Here is a 15,535-nt window from a genome sequence, read left to right on the forward strand (position 1 = left end):
GCTCTACACAACTTGATTCAATAAAATGTATAAAAACATGCATTGTTGTAATATAATGTGCGCTTGTTAATACTCTAGACCCCCGGGCCTGATGCCTACAACAGGTTAGGGTAGTCGAGCCTTTCTGTGAGGTGATGCGCTTGATACTGATATACGGAACTTGCTGATAGACTTAACTCCATGGGCTATCGAAAACAATCGACAAATATCGACACCTCCCAACTGGAACAGAAATCTGTCCCAACATGAATTCGATGGAACAATTTCCACCCGCGTTCCACAAAGATTCTTTTTTATGCCCTGCCATTGGTTCGCCGAAAACCACCCAATGTCGCAGGCTTTTCCAGTAATGGTTTACAAGTATAACAACAACACTCGTGTTTTTGTCGATCTTTAGCTCAATATCCTGAACGTTCACCACCGAAAATGTTTTAATTCACTGGTTTCAAGTTCAACACAAGCTCAAGTACCCTCTCATCTGCTGCAGACTGAAGGAACATGCTTTTGCAAAGATCAAAAATGAAAGAGTAAGTTGATAATTTTTGATAATTGATAGACTGAAAAATCGCACACACAATCACACAGTACAAACGTAGACACAGACACACACACACACACACGCACGCACGCACACACTCACACGCACGCACACACACACTCACACGCACAGACGCACCTACATAGGCACGCACGCACACACGCATGCACGCACACACACACACACACACACACACACACACACACACACACACACACACACATCCCAATAACAATCTCATGGTTGCACGATCTGAGAAAGTGTAGAGGAATGTGTTTTCAATGAGTTGCAATGACATTGGTCTGCTTCCACTTGAACATTTTCGGTCATCAATAGGGGTAGCTCTCAGTTGCTGCCCTCGGTTCCGCTAGGCGTTGGTCGGGCAACAGTCCTCAGTTGAATACGTCGACATTTCAAATAGAAACATACCAAAGTGTTATTGCACAGTTATCACACTTTTAATTTTTTTTTATTTGTTTGTTTGTTTTTGTTTTGTGTTTGTTTATTTGTTTGTTTGTTTGTTTGTTTACTTGTTTGTTTACTTGTTTGTTTACTTGTTTGTTTGATTGGTTGTTTGTTTGTTGTTTGTTATCTTGTGCTTTTTTTTTTAAACATTTAGTCAAGATTACTGACTGTTAACAGTTTATTCCAAATCGTGACAGAACCAACCCGTATTACAGAAACTTCATCCATCTTATTGATTTGATATTAACCTCGTGTCCGGACATGATAAATGCAATTAATGTTCTTCCTCCGATCTGCAGCGACCACTCGTGTTCTAATGTTAAAATTAAGAAAATTGTTCACTTAAAACGTTCATTTAAGCACACCCTGTATAATTATTCGAAACTCGATGTTGAACAGTTTTTGAAAGAGTTACGAAATATTAATTGGTCTCAGATCGTTTAATTTAGAACTTCTGGATGCAGCAGTTGAATCGCTAACGGATATACTCATGACTACTGCCAAGAACTATATGCCCGTAAAAACAGTTGTGATAAATGAACGAGATGCCCCATGGATAACCGAGGGAATTAAAAAGTTGATTAAGAAGAAACAAGTAAAACACAGTTTAGCAAAACGTTTAGATTCCGGGTGGTGTTGGGCGTTATTTAGACGCATTCGAAATGATTTAGTAGAAAAAAAATCGTGTAAGGAAAAAAGGAATATAATGCTGAATTGGATGATAGAATAACTTCACAGTCAAATTCTGATAATAAAGATTGGTGAAAACTAGTAAATAAATGTATGACCAAGAAAGGGTCTGCTCCACAAATTATGATTACTACCGAAATGGTTTCTGATATTATAAAATCCCTTGACCCAAACAAGGCAGTTGGTCCTGATCTTGTCCATAATACGATTCTTAAAGCAGCCGTTGATGTTGTTTCTGGTCCATTGTCAAAGCTTTTTAACAGATCGTTAGTTGAAGGTAAGTTTCCAAAGTCTTGGAAAGTGGCACATGTTACCCCAGTTTATAAAAAAAGGTGAGAAGGCATTGTGTACAAATTATCGCTCAGTGTCTTTACTTAGCTGCATTGGTAAAGTCATGGAAAAATGTGTTCAAAAGCATGTTTACACATTTGACGGATACTAATTTATTAACAGTATCTCAGTCAGGCTTCATTCCAGGTGACTAAACTATTTTTCAACTTCTGGGTATAAATGATGATTTGTGTCAATCATTTGATAAGCAACGAGCATTACAAGCAATATATTTTGTATATTTCCAAAGCTTTTGATAAAGTATGGCATCGTGTACGTTTGATTTATAAATTGTAGCTGACGCTTTTGCCAAGCCAGCCAGGGGCGGACGAGGGGGGGGGGGGGGGGGGGGGCCCCGAAAAAAAAAGAAAAAAAGAAAAAGAAGAAAAAAAAAAGATTTTTCTATGCTGATTCTATGACCATTTCTAAGTTCAAATGGCACCAGATGGCACCATTTTGCTTCTTTGGGCAAAAAAAATTTCCGGGGGAGCATGCCCCCGGACCCCCCTAGCAAATTCGGGCGCTTCGCGCCCATCACATTCACTTTCCATTCAAAGTGCCCCCCCCCCTTACAAAGCAACTGATCCGCCCCTGCCAGCTATTGGTTGCAGTGTGTGTGTGTGTGTGTGTGTGTGTGTGTGTGTGTGTGTGTGTGTGTGTGTGTGTGTGTGTGTGTGTGTGTGTGTGTGTGATTGTGTGTGTGTGTGTGTGTGTGTGTGTGTGTGTGTGTGACGGTCCTTGTTTTGTTTGCACAGAAATTACTTCGTAGTGCTGATCATGACGCTTTTGCCAAGCCAGCTATTGGTTGCAGTGTGTGTGTGTGTGTGTGTGTGTGTGTGTGTGTGTGTGTGTGTGTGTGTGTGTGTGTGTGATTGATTGTGTGTGTGTGTGTGTGTGTGTGTGCGGCTTTTTGGAATTTGGGGCGATCATATTACCGCGCGTCGACTATATAAAAACAATTCTTAGTGACATCGGCTTTTTGGAATTTGGGGCGATCATATTACTGCGCGTCGACTGCAGGTAATAGTCGTTAAATACTATAATCATTATACGTTTGCGTGGTGTCAATGATCCCTGTCGCGGTATGAAAGCCTAACCCAAAGCTGGAGGTATATTCGACCCTCCTTTTTCTGCGTCGAAATCTTCACCCGGGGTAAAACTGTACGACTTTTTGAAGGCAGAGAATAACAGTTGCTCTCAATTCGCTCCGCGTAGCATTTCACGGAAGCACCCATTTCTGGTCTTTTAGTTCTTCTCCGTTCTCCTCCCCCTCCAAAATAATCGCAGTCGCAGCTACCGCATTGGTCACAATTTCTCTTATTCGTTTGTTGTCGTCAAGTCGACACGACATTAACATAATCAGTTTATCACGTTCTGAGGAACAACGACAAGTCATGTGATTGAAGAAACAACGTCACGTTTCGGCGAAAGCTGAATGCGTGTGGGAGAGGGGGCGGGGACCGGAGATTGTACACTTTCTCCGTTCTCCAACAAATTTAGCATATGAATACAAGCATATATATAATTATATATAACTCGAACGAAACCTGCAGAACCTGTTTAAGCAAGTTATCAGCTCGACTAGTCATTTGTGAATACCTAGCTCCTCCTCACCCCCCACTCTCAGGCCTCGAAAGCAAAGCAAATCCTGTACTCGAGTCAGCAGTTACGTCAGTTAACTCCGTCCTGCTTTTCTAGCTTTTTGTTGTTGTCGTTGTTGTTGTCGTTGTTGTTGTTGTTGTTGTTGTTGTTGTCGTCGTTTTTTTCCTTTCTTGTTGTTGTTGTCGTCGTCTTCGTTGTTGTTGTTGCTGTTGTAGTTGTTGTTTTTGTTTTTGTTGTTGTCATCGTCCTTTTATTACTGTTTTCACAGTTCAGGGTCATAAATGTGACTGATGATACTTGTGTGTCTTTCTATCAATCCTTCTTGCTTTTCGAATACTCAGTAACAGGGCCGTAGCAGCCCTACCGGCCACTCCGGCCATGGCCGGACCAGTTTTTTGTTAAAAAAAAAAATCGTCTTCATAAGCTTCAGCGCTGTGTTAGGAGGAAGGAGGGGTCGTGACTTAGATCGCACAATGACAGCGTTAAGCGAGAAATTGTCACTAATAGTATTCGGAGTGTAATAGTTGAGGAGAACATAATGGCCAGGGACCGTACCTTTTTATTTTTTTTATGGCCGGACCACTTTTAGGAGCTGTGCTACGACCCTGAGTAACTGCAGTTAATGTTTGATATATGGTAAACATTTAATTTCATTATCAGGTAAAATAATTATACTGTACAGCTATAACTTTGCACCTTTGCAACCACTACAAGCCTAGACCCCTTAAAATGCCCAACGAAACAAAACAGAACAAAAAATTCAAAGGGGGACATATTCGTGTAAAACGCAATAGAATATGTCTTGAGTTATCGCACAGGCACAAGATTTGTGTGGTAGGATTATTATTCATACGTGAACGAGAAAAACTTTTATTTTTGACGGGTAATACTAATTAAACATTGAATAAAAGGTTATTTTACACACCCTGGCTTTCTAGGTTCACAAATATTCACCGATAGTTCCCAGATGATAATAAACGCGAACTTCAGCGAGCCTTTTCGTTACCGCGAACCACATGAGTTTGTATCAAAGCGCCGGTCGATTATTATTTACTACGTCATCCTTACTGTATTCTTACTTCTACTAATCACTAGTAGTAGTAAGGATACATAAAAAATGAAGTAGTAAATAATAATCGACCGGCGCTTTGATACAAGCTCCTGTGCCGCGAACTGAGGTAAATAGTTTTTTGTCCAAATAAACTCCTTTCGTACCCTTTACGTACTCTGTTGATTTACAGGAACTTCCATCACGTTTGCATTCTGATTGCGGTGTTCGGAATTATGGTCCACGAGGCGAGAGGATGTACGAACGTTGTGCCCGGACTGGACAGAATGACTCGCGGCATTGACATCACTACCTTTGATCTCTACGACAAAGACAACCGTGGCCTCAGACAAGCTATCGTGGAGTTCAATTGTGACAGAGGAAAGAACAAGACCATTGATGGAGTAAGTTCGTTGGGGTTTGAAGGCGGGGTTGTGATGGAGTGGGGATGGGGATGGGGATGCGAGTGCAATGTTAGAACTACATTTTTGTCATTTGTCATTGTATTACAAAAAAAAAAATCGTGGGGAAATCAGAGAGATTTTCTGTTTTCATGACCAAGACCAAGACTGAACAAATATCGAAAACGTTTCATATTCGCTCGTTGAATCAGTGTGTGTTTTCAAAACATCATGAACTCGTACGACATTAAAGTAGTAACCCCGCCCAATGCCGAAGAATAAAAGAAAAACGAAAAAGTCGTGAACATGTGCTTTTAAGCGGGAGCATCTCGTTACTCCCCCGTATCGTTACTCCCCCGGCTTGTTACTAACCCTAACCCTAACCCTAACCCTAAGGGGGAGTAACGAGCCGGGGGAGTAACGAGCCGGGGGAGTAACGAGCTGATCCCCTTTTAAACTCGCTTGAAACTGAAACTGAAATTTACAGGTTTTTGTTCTAACCTCGTAAATTATTCCATGGATTATTTTGGGTTTGGTTCTTCCGTTAAGTAAGTTCTGCTCGTTTTGCAGACGCTCTATGCTATTCCTGATGAGGTGAACTCCGTCACCACAGTCCCAGGAGCAATCTCAAACGCTGTAACCAGAGTGGTCAGAACATACAACGAATCTCGAGACGTCCTGGCCCAAAACTTTCAAATAGGAGGTACAGTCAAGAAGTTCGGGTTTTCACTCAGCCAGTCGCTACGTCAAACACAGGAGGCCATTTACAAAGAATCCCGCTACGTCTCGACAGTTTCTGCATTTGAGTCAGCCCGGGAAGCTCAGCTTCAGACCGTTTATGATCTAGAAATAAGTCCCAATGCAAAGAAGTACATGGAAAACTACCTGGTTGCCGACAGAAACCCTAAGAACGAAGATTTCAGTAGGTTTATTAGGGATTACGGTACGCACTACTTCCAGGCCGCCAACTTTGGTGGTATTCTACTGGTTGAGCTACAGACTAAAACCTCATATTACCGGGAACACGGCGAGGAGGCTTTAAAGGTTCAAGCTGAGGCGCAGTATTTGAACGTCGTGAAAACGTCAACCGGTGTGGAAATTGGCAAAGACGTCGTGGATGAAGAATTCACAAAGTTGACCACAACATCTACCAGATAAGTATCAATTTATAATCTGAATGGGGATTTATACTACCCCGTATGGAAAAAAAAACTAGGCAGATGCCTATGAGTGCAGATCATTGTGTGATGGGGCTGTTTATTGTAAAACCAGTTATATGCCTGAAAAGGCCATCAATTCCCCTGCCATATCCAGCAGATTGATTTTACATGAGTAAGTGTCTGTCCAGTGAACATATCACACAGATACCCCACAAATTCAAATTCACAAAAGCAACGTTTCCGCGTTAAAATCGTACAGGAGTCAGGGAAGCTACAATGGAACAATTTTTACATGTCTTTGGTAAAAGACATCAACTTTGTATCGAAAAACAGTCAGCTTTGTTCACCTATCTTGTCCAACAATTACGTTATGGGATGCTGATCGGTGTAGGTGTCATTCTTCTCAGAAGCCACAAAAAAACAAAGCGGGTTTTGAAGCCGTTTTAGTGGACAGTGAGATAAAAAAACAAATACAAAAAAACCAAACCCGGTACACTTCAGTAACTCCGTTACGCATTACCTTTGATAATCAGACTTTCGAAGCTTTGTGCTAACATATATACACGGAATCTTTAAGACATTTAAGACATGAGTTATTGATGGCCGCAGGAGCGGCCATCTACTCTAATGGGTTGGGAGAGGTGACATGACTCGTTTGTTACCGTTCTCACGAGATCAGTTACTTTTTGATGGCCGCTGCCATAGGAAGGTGGCATTGAGGAGCACGTGACCTATCGCCACTGGCGGCTTCCATTTTGTTGAAACCAACTTTGTCATCTGTGCTGTTCCGGAAATGAGCTGCGCCTTTTTGGAATTCAAACAGTATCATGTCACTGTTGTCCCATTTGCGCTGTTTCGGAAATGAGCTGCACCTCGTCTGTCTGTTTATAGCAACACACACTGTCTGTCACGTACACTCCATGCAAGTCTCTCCGTCTCTCCCTCGCTCTGCCTTAGTGTCTGTGTGTGTATCTGTCTCTCTCTCAATCTCTTTCTCTCTCTTTGTCTCTCTCTCGATCTCATGCGCTCTCTCTCTCGAGTCATTTTCTCTCACCCGGTGTTCATTTATCTGTTTCTCCGTCTCGAGTCACTCTCTGTCTATTTGTCTGTCTGTCTGTCTGTCTGTATGACGGTATGTCTTTGTCTGTGTCTCCCTCTGAGTCTCCGCCTCTGTCTTTCTCTGTCTGTCTCTGTCTGTGTGTGTGTGTGTGTGTGTGTGTGTGTGTGTGTGTGTGTGTGTCTCTCTCTCTCTCCTCACTCTCTCTCTCCATCCGACTCCTGGCACACAGGTCAAAGCAGAGGTGTCAGTCTTGTGTTAACTTGAGTGCACGTGTACCCAGCAGGAGGGGGGTGATTCGGGTCAGAAGTGGGGTAAGCACTTTGGTCTTCAGTCTTTGGGTTCTTGCTTTCAGTGGAGAAGATGCCAACATGAAAATGCACTATGCTCTACTATTTATTGTCCTTGTCTATCGGACACGAAGAAGGGAAGCTACAATCGCCCCAGGCCGAGTCACAGAGTTGACATGATCAGTACACAGCTTCACTGTGTGTCATTTTATACATACCAGCTGATGGTTGAGTCCAAAACTAGTGCGGTGGCTAATGACAGCTGCCGTGTATAACCTAATTCACTGAGAAGATTAGCAAAGCCATATGTACTCTTTGTTTCCTGAGCCTGGACCATTGAGACGGTTACCTCATAGATCTGTTCATTCTTCAGTTTGTCGGTGTCTAATACCCCCATTCCACACAACCGTTCTAGGTCCCGTTCCCGTACCAACCAAGGACGGCTGCTACAACAATGGAACGCTGCGCAAACGGCCGTTTTTGGCATCTTTGAGCAGCGTCTGACCATATTGGCAACCGTCCTTGGTCGGTACGGGAACGGGACCTAGAACGGATGTGTGGAATGTGGGTATGACAACTCAGTGTGTGAGAGCGCTACCGTTGTGTTACCGTTGTTTTAAGTTCATTTAACGATCCAAGCGTACCGTTACCGATGGGTTGAGGTTCCAATACCGTTCATTCTGAACGGCTAAAAATTTGAACATGCAGCCCAAACCCAACCGTCCCTACCGACCCTACCGTTCAAAGCAGTTCCGTTAACGATCATTTACGTTCCATTGCGGTTCTCTCCCGATCCCTCCCGTGCCCGCACCGTTTCTTGGTCGGTACGTGAACGAGACCTAGAACGGTTGTGTGGAATGGGGGAAAAAGACTCGACCACTTGACTTGTGGTGGAGACAGCTGGAAGATCTCTGGATATAATTGAAGAGGAGTAGTCTTCCTTTTTAGAAAATGTGTACTCTGCCTTGCAGATTAGAAGTTTGTGCTGTCGGGGCTGGGTAAAGGGAGTGGCCGGGGAGGGGAAGGGGGGGGGGAGTGGGTAAGAGAGGGGTAAGAGAGACGAAAGAGGAAACTGGACACGGAAAAGTCACTGCCTGAAGCATTCAATAAAGCCAGAAAAAAAGAAATTACGACATGCAGGTTTTTATATTTAGTCAAGTTTTGACTAAATATTTTATAAGAATAAAAAATAACACCCAAACACCAAAATGAAATAAATATTTCGGAGTGAAAACTCCTTCTTCAGTAATCATGTAATGGAATCAAAACAAACGATGACGTAAAAAGACTAAATATTTTAACATCGAGGGGGAATCGAAACGAGGGTCGTGGTGTATGTGCGTGTGTGCGTGCGTGTGTGCGTGCGTGCGTGTGTGCGTGTGTGTGTGTGTGTAGAGCGATTCAGACTAAACTACTGGACCGATCTTTATGAAATTTGACATGAGAGTTCCTGGGTATGAAATCCCCGAATTTATTTTTCATTTTTTTGATAAATGTCTTTGATGACGTCATATCCGGCTTTTCGTGAAAGTTGAGGCGGCACTGTCACGCCCTCATTTTTCAACCAAATTGGTTGAAATTTTGGTCAAGTAATTTTCGACGAAGCCCGGACTTCGGTATTGCATTTCAGCTTGGTGGCTTAAAAATTAATTAATGACTTTGGTCATAAAAAATCTGAAAATTGTAAAAAAAAAAAAAAATTTATAAAACGATCCAAATTTACGTTTATCTTATTCTCCATCATTTGCTGATTTCAAAAACATATAAATATGTTATGTTCGGATTAAAAACAAGCTCTGAAAATTAAATATATAAACATTATTATCAACTTTTTTTTTCGAAATCAATTTAAAAACACTTTCATCTTATTCCTTGTCGGTTCCTGATTCCAAAAATATATAGATATGATATGTTTGGATTAAAAACACGCTCAGAAAGTTAAAACGAAGAGAGGTACAGAAAAGCGTGCTATCCTTCTCAGCGCAACGAATACCCCGCTCTTCTTGTCAATTCCACGGGCACTGCCTTTGCCACGGGCGGTGGAGTGACGATGCTACGAGTATACGGTCTTGCTGCGTTGCGTTGCGTTCAGTTTCATTCTGTGAGTTCGACAGCTACTTGACTAAATATTGTATTTTCGCCTTACGCGACTTGTTTATTAATATTTTTGCAAAGTATCTGCACAAGCATGTGTGTCTCTGTGAGTATGTTCGTGGCTGCTTTCATGGGGTGCCTGTATCCTGAGGAATTTGAGGATTTTTTTCCTCTATATTTTTCCGACACCGTTGATTTAACGTCATTTTTACAGGACAGGTTTTTTTCCCTTTCAGTTATAAGTTGTAGTAGTTTGACCTTATTGTTTTAGTACAAGTAGAGCTCGTTCAACAGTAGCAAAGACTCACTCAGTCCGTCAGTGTGTCTGAGTGTGTGTGATGGGGGTGTGTCCGTTCATGAGAGGGACTGCTATAGCAGTAAAACTAGTGTGATAATCAATTTATCCACTTGACTATATTCACACCAGGGACTTATCACTCTTCTTTGCATGTTTTTATGCCTACGTATTTTCAAATACTCTGCAACACATGTAACCCAAATATAACATGTGCCCGTACAATACCGCTTCTTTTATGAAAACATTGCTTCGGCCATGTTGATTTTAATCAACCAATTTTCTTGTTCTGTTATGCGACGTACCTAAACGAGTCTTACACTATCATCCACAAGGCCATTGCGCCCGCACTTGCCTTTGAAACCAGATGTAAAATTTAAATGCACACAGATTGTATTTATTTATTTATTTATCTATTCATTTTTGCACTGTTTTGCCAGATATTATGGAGGCACTGCTAATCTTCTGGATCCTGATGGTTTCAAGCGTTGGCAGCCAACCGTGTCGAAGAAACCCTGGCTATTTTCTGGAAAGCTGGTGCCCATCTACGGTCTTTTTAAGGATACCGTCATGAGGCACAAAATGGAAAGGTAGACTTTGTATTTACTGTAATATATCAAAATGGCTTTTTCAATATAACATCGTTTTGTTCTTTTCTGTGCCTTAGATGATTTCTGACGACTGTTTGACCGTCTTTGAGTGCAACGAACGAGTGTTTTCTGTATCTTAAATGACTACTACAGATGTGTTCCTGTGACTTAAAGGCATACTAACGCACTCCCGTGTTTACAAAGTGTAGTTTGCCCACAATCGATGTCAAACGCACCATAAGACCATATAATGACGATACGTCACCATGCGCGGACCATAATACATGCATTACAGCTTGTTCTAGCCTCTGAAAAAGTGAGGATGTCAACAAAGCCGCGGTGTTCTCTCCCTTGCATCAACGTTACATGTGTTGCCAAATCTATAAATAGGACGATCCAGATCAAAATGAAAATTCAAATATCTCAACATTTAAGGGGTCCTAGACCACAATATTTTGCAGGGAACTTAATTTAGTCTGTCTCCAGCTGTTGGTAAAGCAATTAGCGTGTATAGTCATCGAGTACATATGGCTTTAAGCGTGCTAACGAGTGTTTCAAAGACTGCTTACAAATGTTTAAGTGTCTCTGAAGGCTGCTAACCTGTTTCCTGTGTCTTAGGGAACTGCCAGCTACTGTTTTCTGTGTTTTCTACTCCAGGTCTACTAATGACTTTTTTCTGTGTCTTAGACGACTGCTTACAAAAGCTTTTGCGTGTGTCTTAGATAACTTCGAACAACTTGTTCTGTGACTTGGAAGGCTACAAACGACTGTTGTTGTGTGAATGAGAGGACTGCTAACAACTGTTGTATGTGACTTACAGGGATACTTATTACTGTATTATGTGTTCCAAAGTGCTATCAACGACCATGTTCTTCGGACCCACTTGGATGAGCTGATTCGCCTGATCTTAAATCGTCAGTCAGCCTGGACCAACGGTCAGGAGACACTTCGGGCCCTGAAGGCGAGAGTGGACACAATGAAGGTCGTGGCTAGGCGATGTCGAATCAGAAGTTCAAACTCTTTCACAGGATGTTTTGGGGCAGGTAGGATGTTTTTATGAACACCTTACAATCAACGACATGCAACGGAAATATTTGTCGAGTTCTTTTTTTACATTTTGTCCAGTTTAGGCTGGACCGATCTTCATGAAACTTTGCATGAGAGTTCCTGCAAATGATACCCTTAGCCCCCCCCCCCCTCCTTCTTCGATACAATATGTCAGCGCTTTCTCGGCCGCGGGGAATCGGCGAACCTATTGTCGTGGTTAAAAACAAAACACAGTGAGAGCGTTCAGTTTCATTAGTCGACAGATTGACTAAACGTATAAAAATGTTGCTCTACGCGACTTGTTTTTGTTGTTGTGTGTTGGCTGCTGTTTTGTGAAATCTGTAACTTTATTACCGTTTCTCTTCTCAGTATCTACTGTAGTCATTTGGCTGACCCTATTTCCCGTGTAAGTGATTTGCGTGGAGCAGTTTTTGTGTGTATAATGTTGGCACATTTGCAATTTGTACCTCTGCATGGCTTCATTTAGCTGCACTCTGTGTACAACTTTGCATTAATAGTCAGCTTAAATTTGATACAATTCTCTGCAGATATCTGTCCCACGGTGGTTCATCGACCGAACATCTTCGTGCTACAGCTGGTACAACGATGGGAAGGGGCAGTGCAGTGGGCCCACAAGTCGTGTCTGTGCTTCACCAAGCATGATGTTGCCTAAAGATCGGGATGACGACAGTGTTCCAAGCATCTGCCCTATTGCTGGGTTCTTAACGCTCCGAAACCATGACGACTGGTTTAACAGAAAACAGGTTTGTGGGATGTCATAGCAACTGTTGCAGAAAAGGAAAATGTTTGTCTGTGTTGTTGTGTTTTGTTGTTGATGCTTTTTTTGTTTTGTTTATTTGTTTGTGTTTTACGGTGGTACTTTTGATTGTGTGTAAAAGTATCATTTTTAGGTTTTTTTCTCAATTTTATGTTTAACGAGTTTGTTGGTGAATGAAGTTGATCACTGCCCTTCGCATTTTTCCGCACGTAGCAGTTTTTCTTAGCTCTTCGTGTCGTTAATGCTGCGGCTGCTGTATGCTGTTGCCGCTATTTTCTAACCGTTGTTAATCAATGTTTCATCTGTATCATACCCGAGTGTATAACGTCTACCATCTCAGTTTCTCTTACATGCGCAGCTCTGCTTCCGCTGGAACAAGTGCGACGCAGGGTGGGTCAAAGAGTTCTGCAAGTCCGTCAACGAGCTGACCACTTCCTTCATCCTTGACCTGGGAACGAGAGGTAGCGCGGGGTGCTACGTCTCCTGGAAGATCCAAGTCACAGACTCCATGCCTCTGTGGGAGCAGAACACCCAGCTGTGCTTCGTGTGGCGCCCTGACCAACCGAGGGGACAGTGCGGTCCGGAGCTCTGCGCGCAGACCGGCAACTGGACCGAGTTCTACCCTTCGCGAATGAAGCTGCTGGAGAGGTGTGGTGCCACCAGCGGCGGGGTATCGAGAGTGTGGAATGCACTTCTTAAAGTAACTCCCTGGGTTCTTGTTCTGTACTCTCTCATCTGGTTTTAGTGCCTCTGGCTGGCAGCTAACTGGTACCGGCACAGGCGCATCAAGGGTGTGGGATGCACCATTTCAACGTACATTCCTTCCCATTTACTATCATTGATCTGCCCAGTCCTTTACACAAAAGGGGAGCCTCTATCTATTTGAACACATACCGAAAATCAAAAGCCTGACTGCGAACCTGAGGGCCGGGGAGCTCAGTTGTAAGAGCACTGGACTTTTGATCACGGGTTCGAATCCGGGACGGTCACGAGTCTACTTTATATGCAGGCTCAGAGACGGTATCCATGTCCCACCCCCGTGTCACCACAGTGGCTTGTAAAAGACCTCAGTCATTCTGCCATAAGTGCAGGTGGCTGATTACACCTAACTTCGCACACACCTGGGTAGCGCGACTCTGGTTGTTGCTAGCTTTCCACAGAGAGGTAGAAACCTGAATTTTCCAGCAATGGGAGAATAACGAAACGTAATAATATCAATACAAAGGCTGAATCCTTTTCATAAATAGACACTGGTGCTAGCTTAAGAAATTAATTCAAACCAAACAAATTCCTTCGCTGCACAGAAAATAGTCGGGCCGTTGAATTCTGTTTTGTGTTTAAGGTTAAGTGTGCTCTAATGAATTATACAAGTCTCGACAGATCTGTGTTGGATGAATATGATGGATTACACGGAAAGGAAGGTACCTTGAAACTAAAACCTCTGGCCTTTCTCCTTTCACTTTCATGGGGCAATCCATGCCTGATTGGATTAGCGGGACTGGGTGGCCGAGTGGTAACGCACTTGCGCACGGAATCGAGAGGTTGCGTGTTCGACCCTGGGTCAGGCCGCTATTTTCTCCCCCCTTTCCTAACCTAGGTGGTGGGTTCAAGTGCTAGTCTTTCGGATGAGACGAAAAACCGAGGTCCCTTCGTGTACACTACATTGTGGTGCACGTTAAAGATCCCACGATTGACAAAAGGGTCTTTCCTGGCAAAATTGTATAGGCATAGATAAAAATGTCCACCAAATACCCGTGTGACTTGGAATAATAGGCCGTGAAAAGTAGGATATGCGCCGAAATGGCTGCGATCTGCTGGCCGATGTGAATGCGTGATGTATTGTGTAAAAAATTCCATCTCACACGGCATAAATAAATCCCTGCGCCTTGAATATGTGCGCGATATAAATTGCACATAATATAGACAAAAAAAATAAAAAAAATAAAAATCCCTGCGCTTAGAACTGTACCCACGGAATACGCGCGATATAAGCCTCATATTGATTGATTGATTGATTGATTCATTCATCATTTATTGAACACCACAGAATAATGTGACTGGGTGAGACACGAAGCCTGTGCTGCGACTTCTGTCTTGTGTGTGGCGCACGTTATATGTCAAAGCAGCACCGCCCTGATATGGCCCTTCGTGGTCGGGTGGGCGTTAAGCGTTAAGCAAACAAACAAACAAACAAAAATTGAACACCATCTTGGCTGGTCTTTAAGGTTTCAAATGTCCCTCTTTACTGATATTTTGAATGGTGTGCAATGACATGAAATACAAATATTAGTCAACAGAAGTGCATGTTCACGTACTAAGAATTACAATTCAAAATTAAATTAAAACTTTGGAAACTTTGAGACTGTCAAGAAAGTCCCTTTGGTATTTTGTATTTTGTATTTTCATGCGAGGATTTCTTTTATTTGTGTATTTTTGTATTTGTATTTTAATGCGAGGATTTCTTGTTGCAAACAACAGCAGCACGTTTGCATGGTACTCCTGACTGATATGATTGTTCTACACATTAATGTGAGCTTTTGTAATATATCCAAACTATACGTAAAACTTTAATATTCGCGTGTTTTTATTAACAGTTTGAATGGGCCGCTAATACTATGAGTGGCTCATCAGCTTACATTTGTGTCTACCTATCCCAGCGGCTATTTATCTTTTGACGTTTAATAATGTTTCCTCTATAATAGCACTACATCTTATTTAACTCGTCATTCTTCTACTTCACTAAACGTCCTTTGTTTTTAGATAAACTACCTTTCTTTTATCATATCTTAAATCTTTGAAGCTACAGGAAACTGTAACTAAATATGTATTATAAGCCAGGTTGTGGGCTTGTAAGATTTTTTAAAAAGGTGTTTACGTAGTGTTTAAAATATAACTTTGTATGCAGGAAAGTTGATTAGAATAAACACTCGGATCTATATCATGCTTCAGTTTTGCTTGCGAGAATTGGTCACAACCGAGCACGCCCGTACCGAACTACGCCCGCACGAAATACACGCACGCACACTCCCACGAAACACACACACACACACACACACGGACACACACACACACACACACACACACAGACACACACACCACACACACACACACACACACAACACACACACACGGACACACACACACACACAC

At 42.4% G+C, this 15,535-nt stretch overlaps 1 protein-coding gene across 1 annotated transcript; it reads left to right on the plus strand.

Annotated features, from left to right (window-relative positions):
* Positions 1-294: 294 nt before the first annotated feature.
* Positions 295-15,323, plus strand: LOC138977788 (perivitellin-2 67 kDa subunit-like). The gene is made up of 7 exons (XM_070350393.1): positions 295-527; positions 4,867-5,077; positions 5,645-6,224; positions 10,407-10,560; positions 11,413-11,599; positions 12,156-12,371; positions 12,744-15,323. Exons 1-7 carry the CDS (start codon positions 499-501, stop codon positions 13,128-13,130), a joined length of 1,764 nt encoding a protein of 587 aa, XP_070206494.1. The 5' UTR covers positions 295-498; the 3' UTR covers positions 13,131-15,323.
* The last annotated feature ends 212 nt before the right edge of the window (positions 15,324-15,535 follow it).

Source organism: Littorina saxatilis, linkage group LG10 (assembly GCF_037325665.1).
Source record: "Littorina saxatilis isolate snail1 linkage group LG10, US_GU_Lsax_2.0, whole genome shotgun sequence".
Classification (NCBI taxonomy): Eukaryota; Metazoa; Mollusca; class Gastropoda; order Littorinimorpha; family Littorinidae; genus Littorina; species Littorina saxatilis.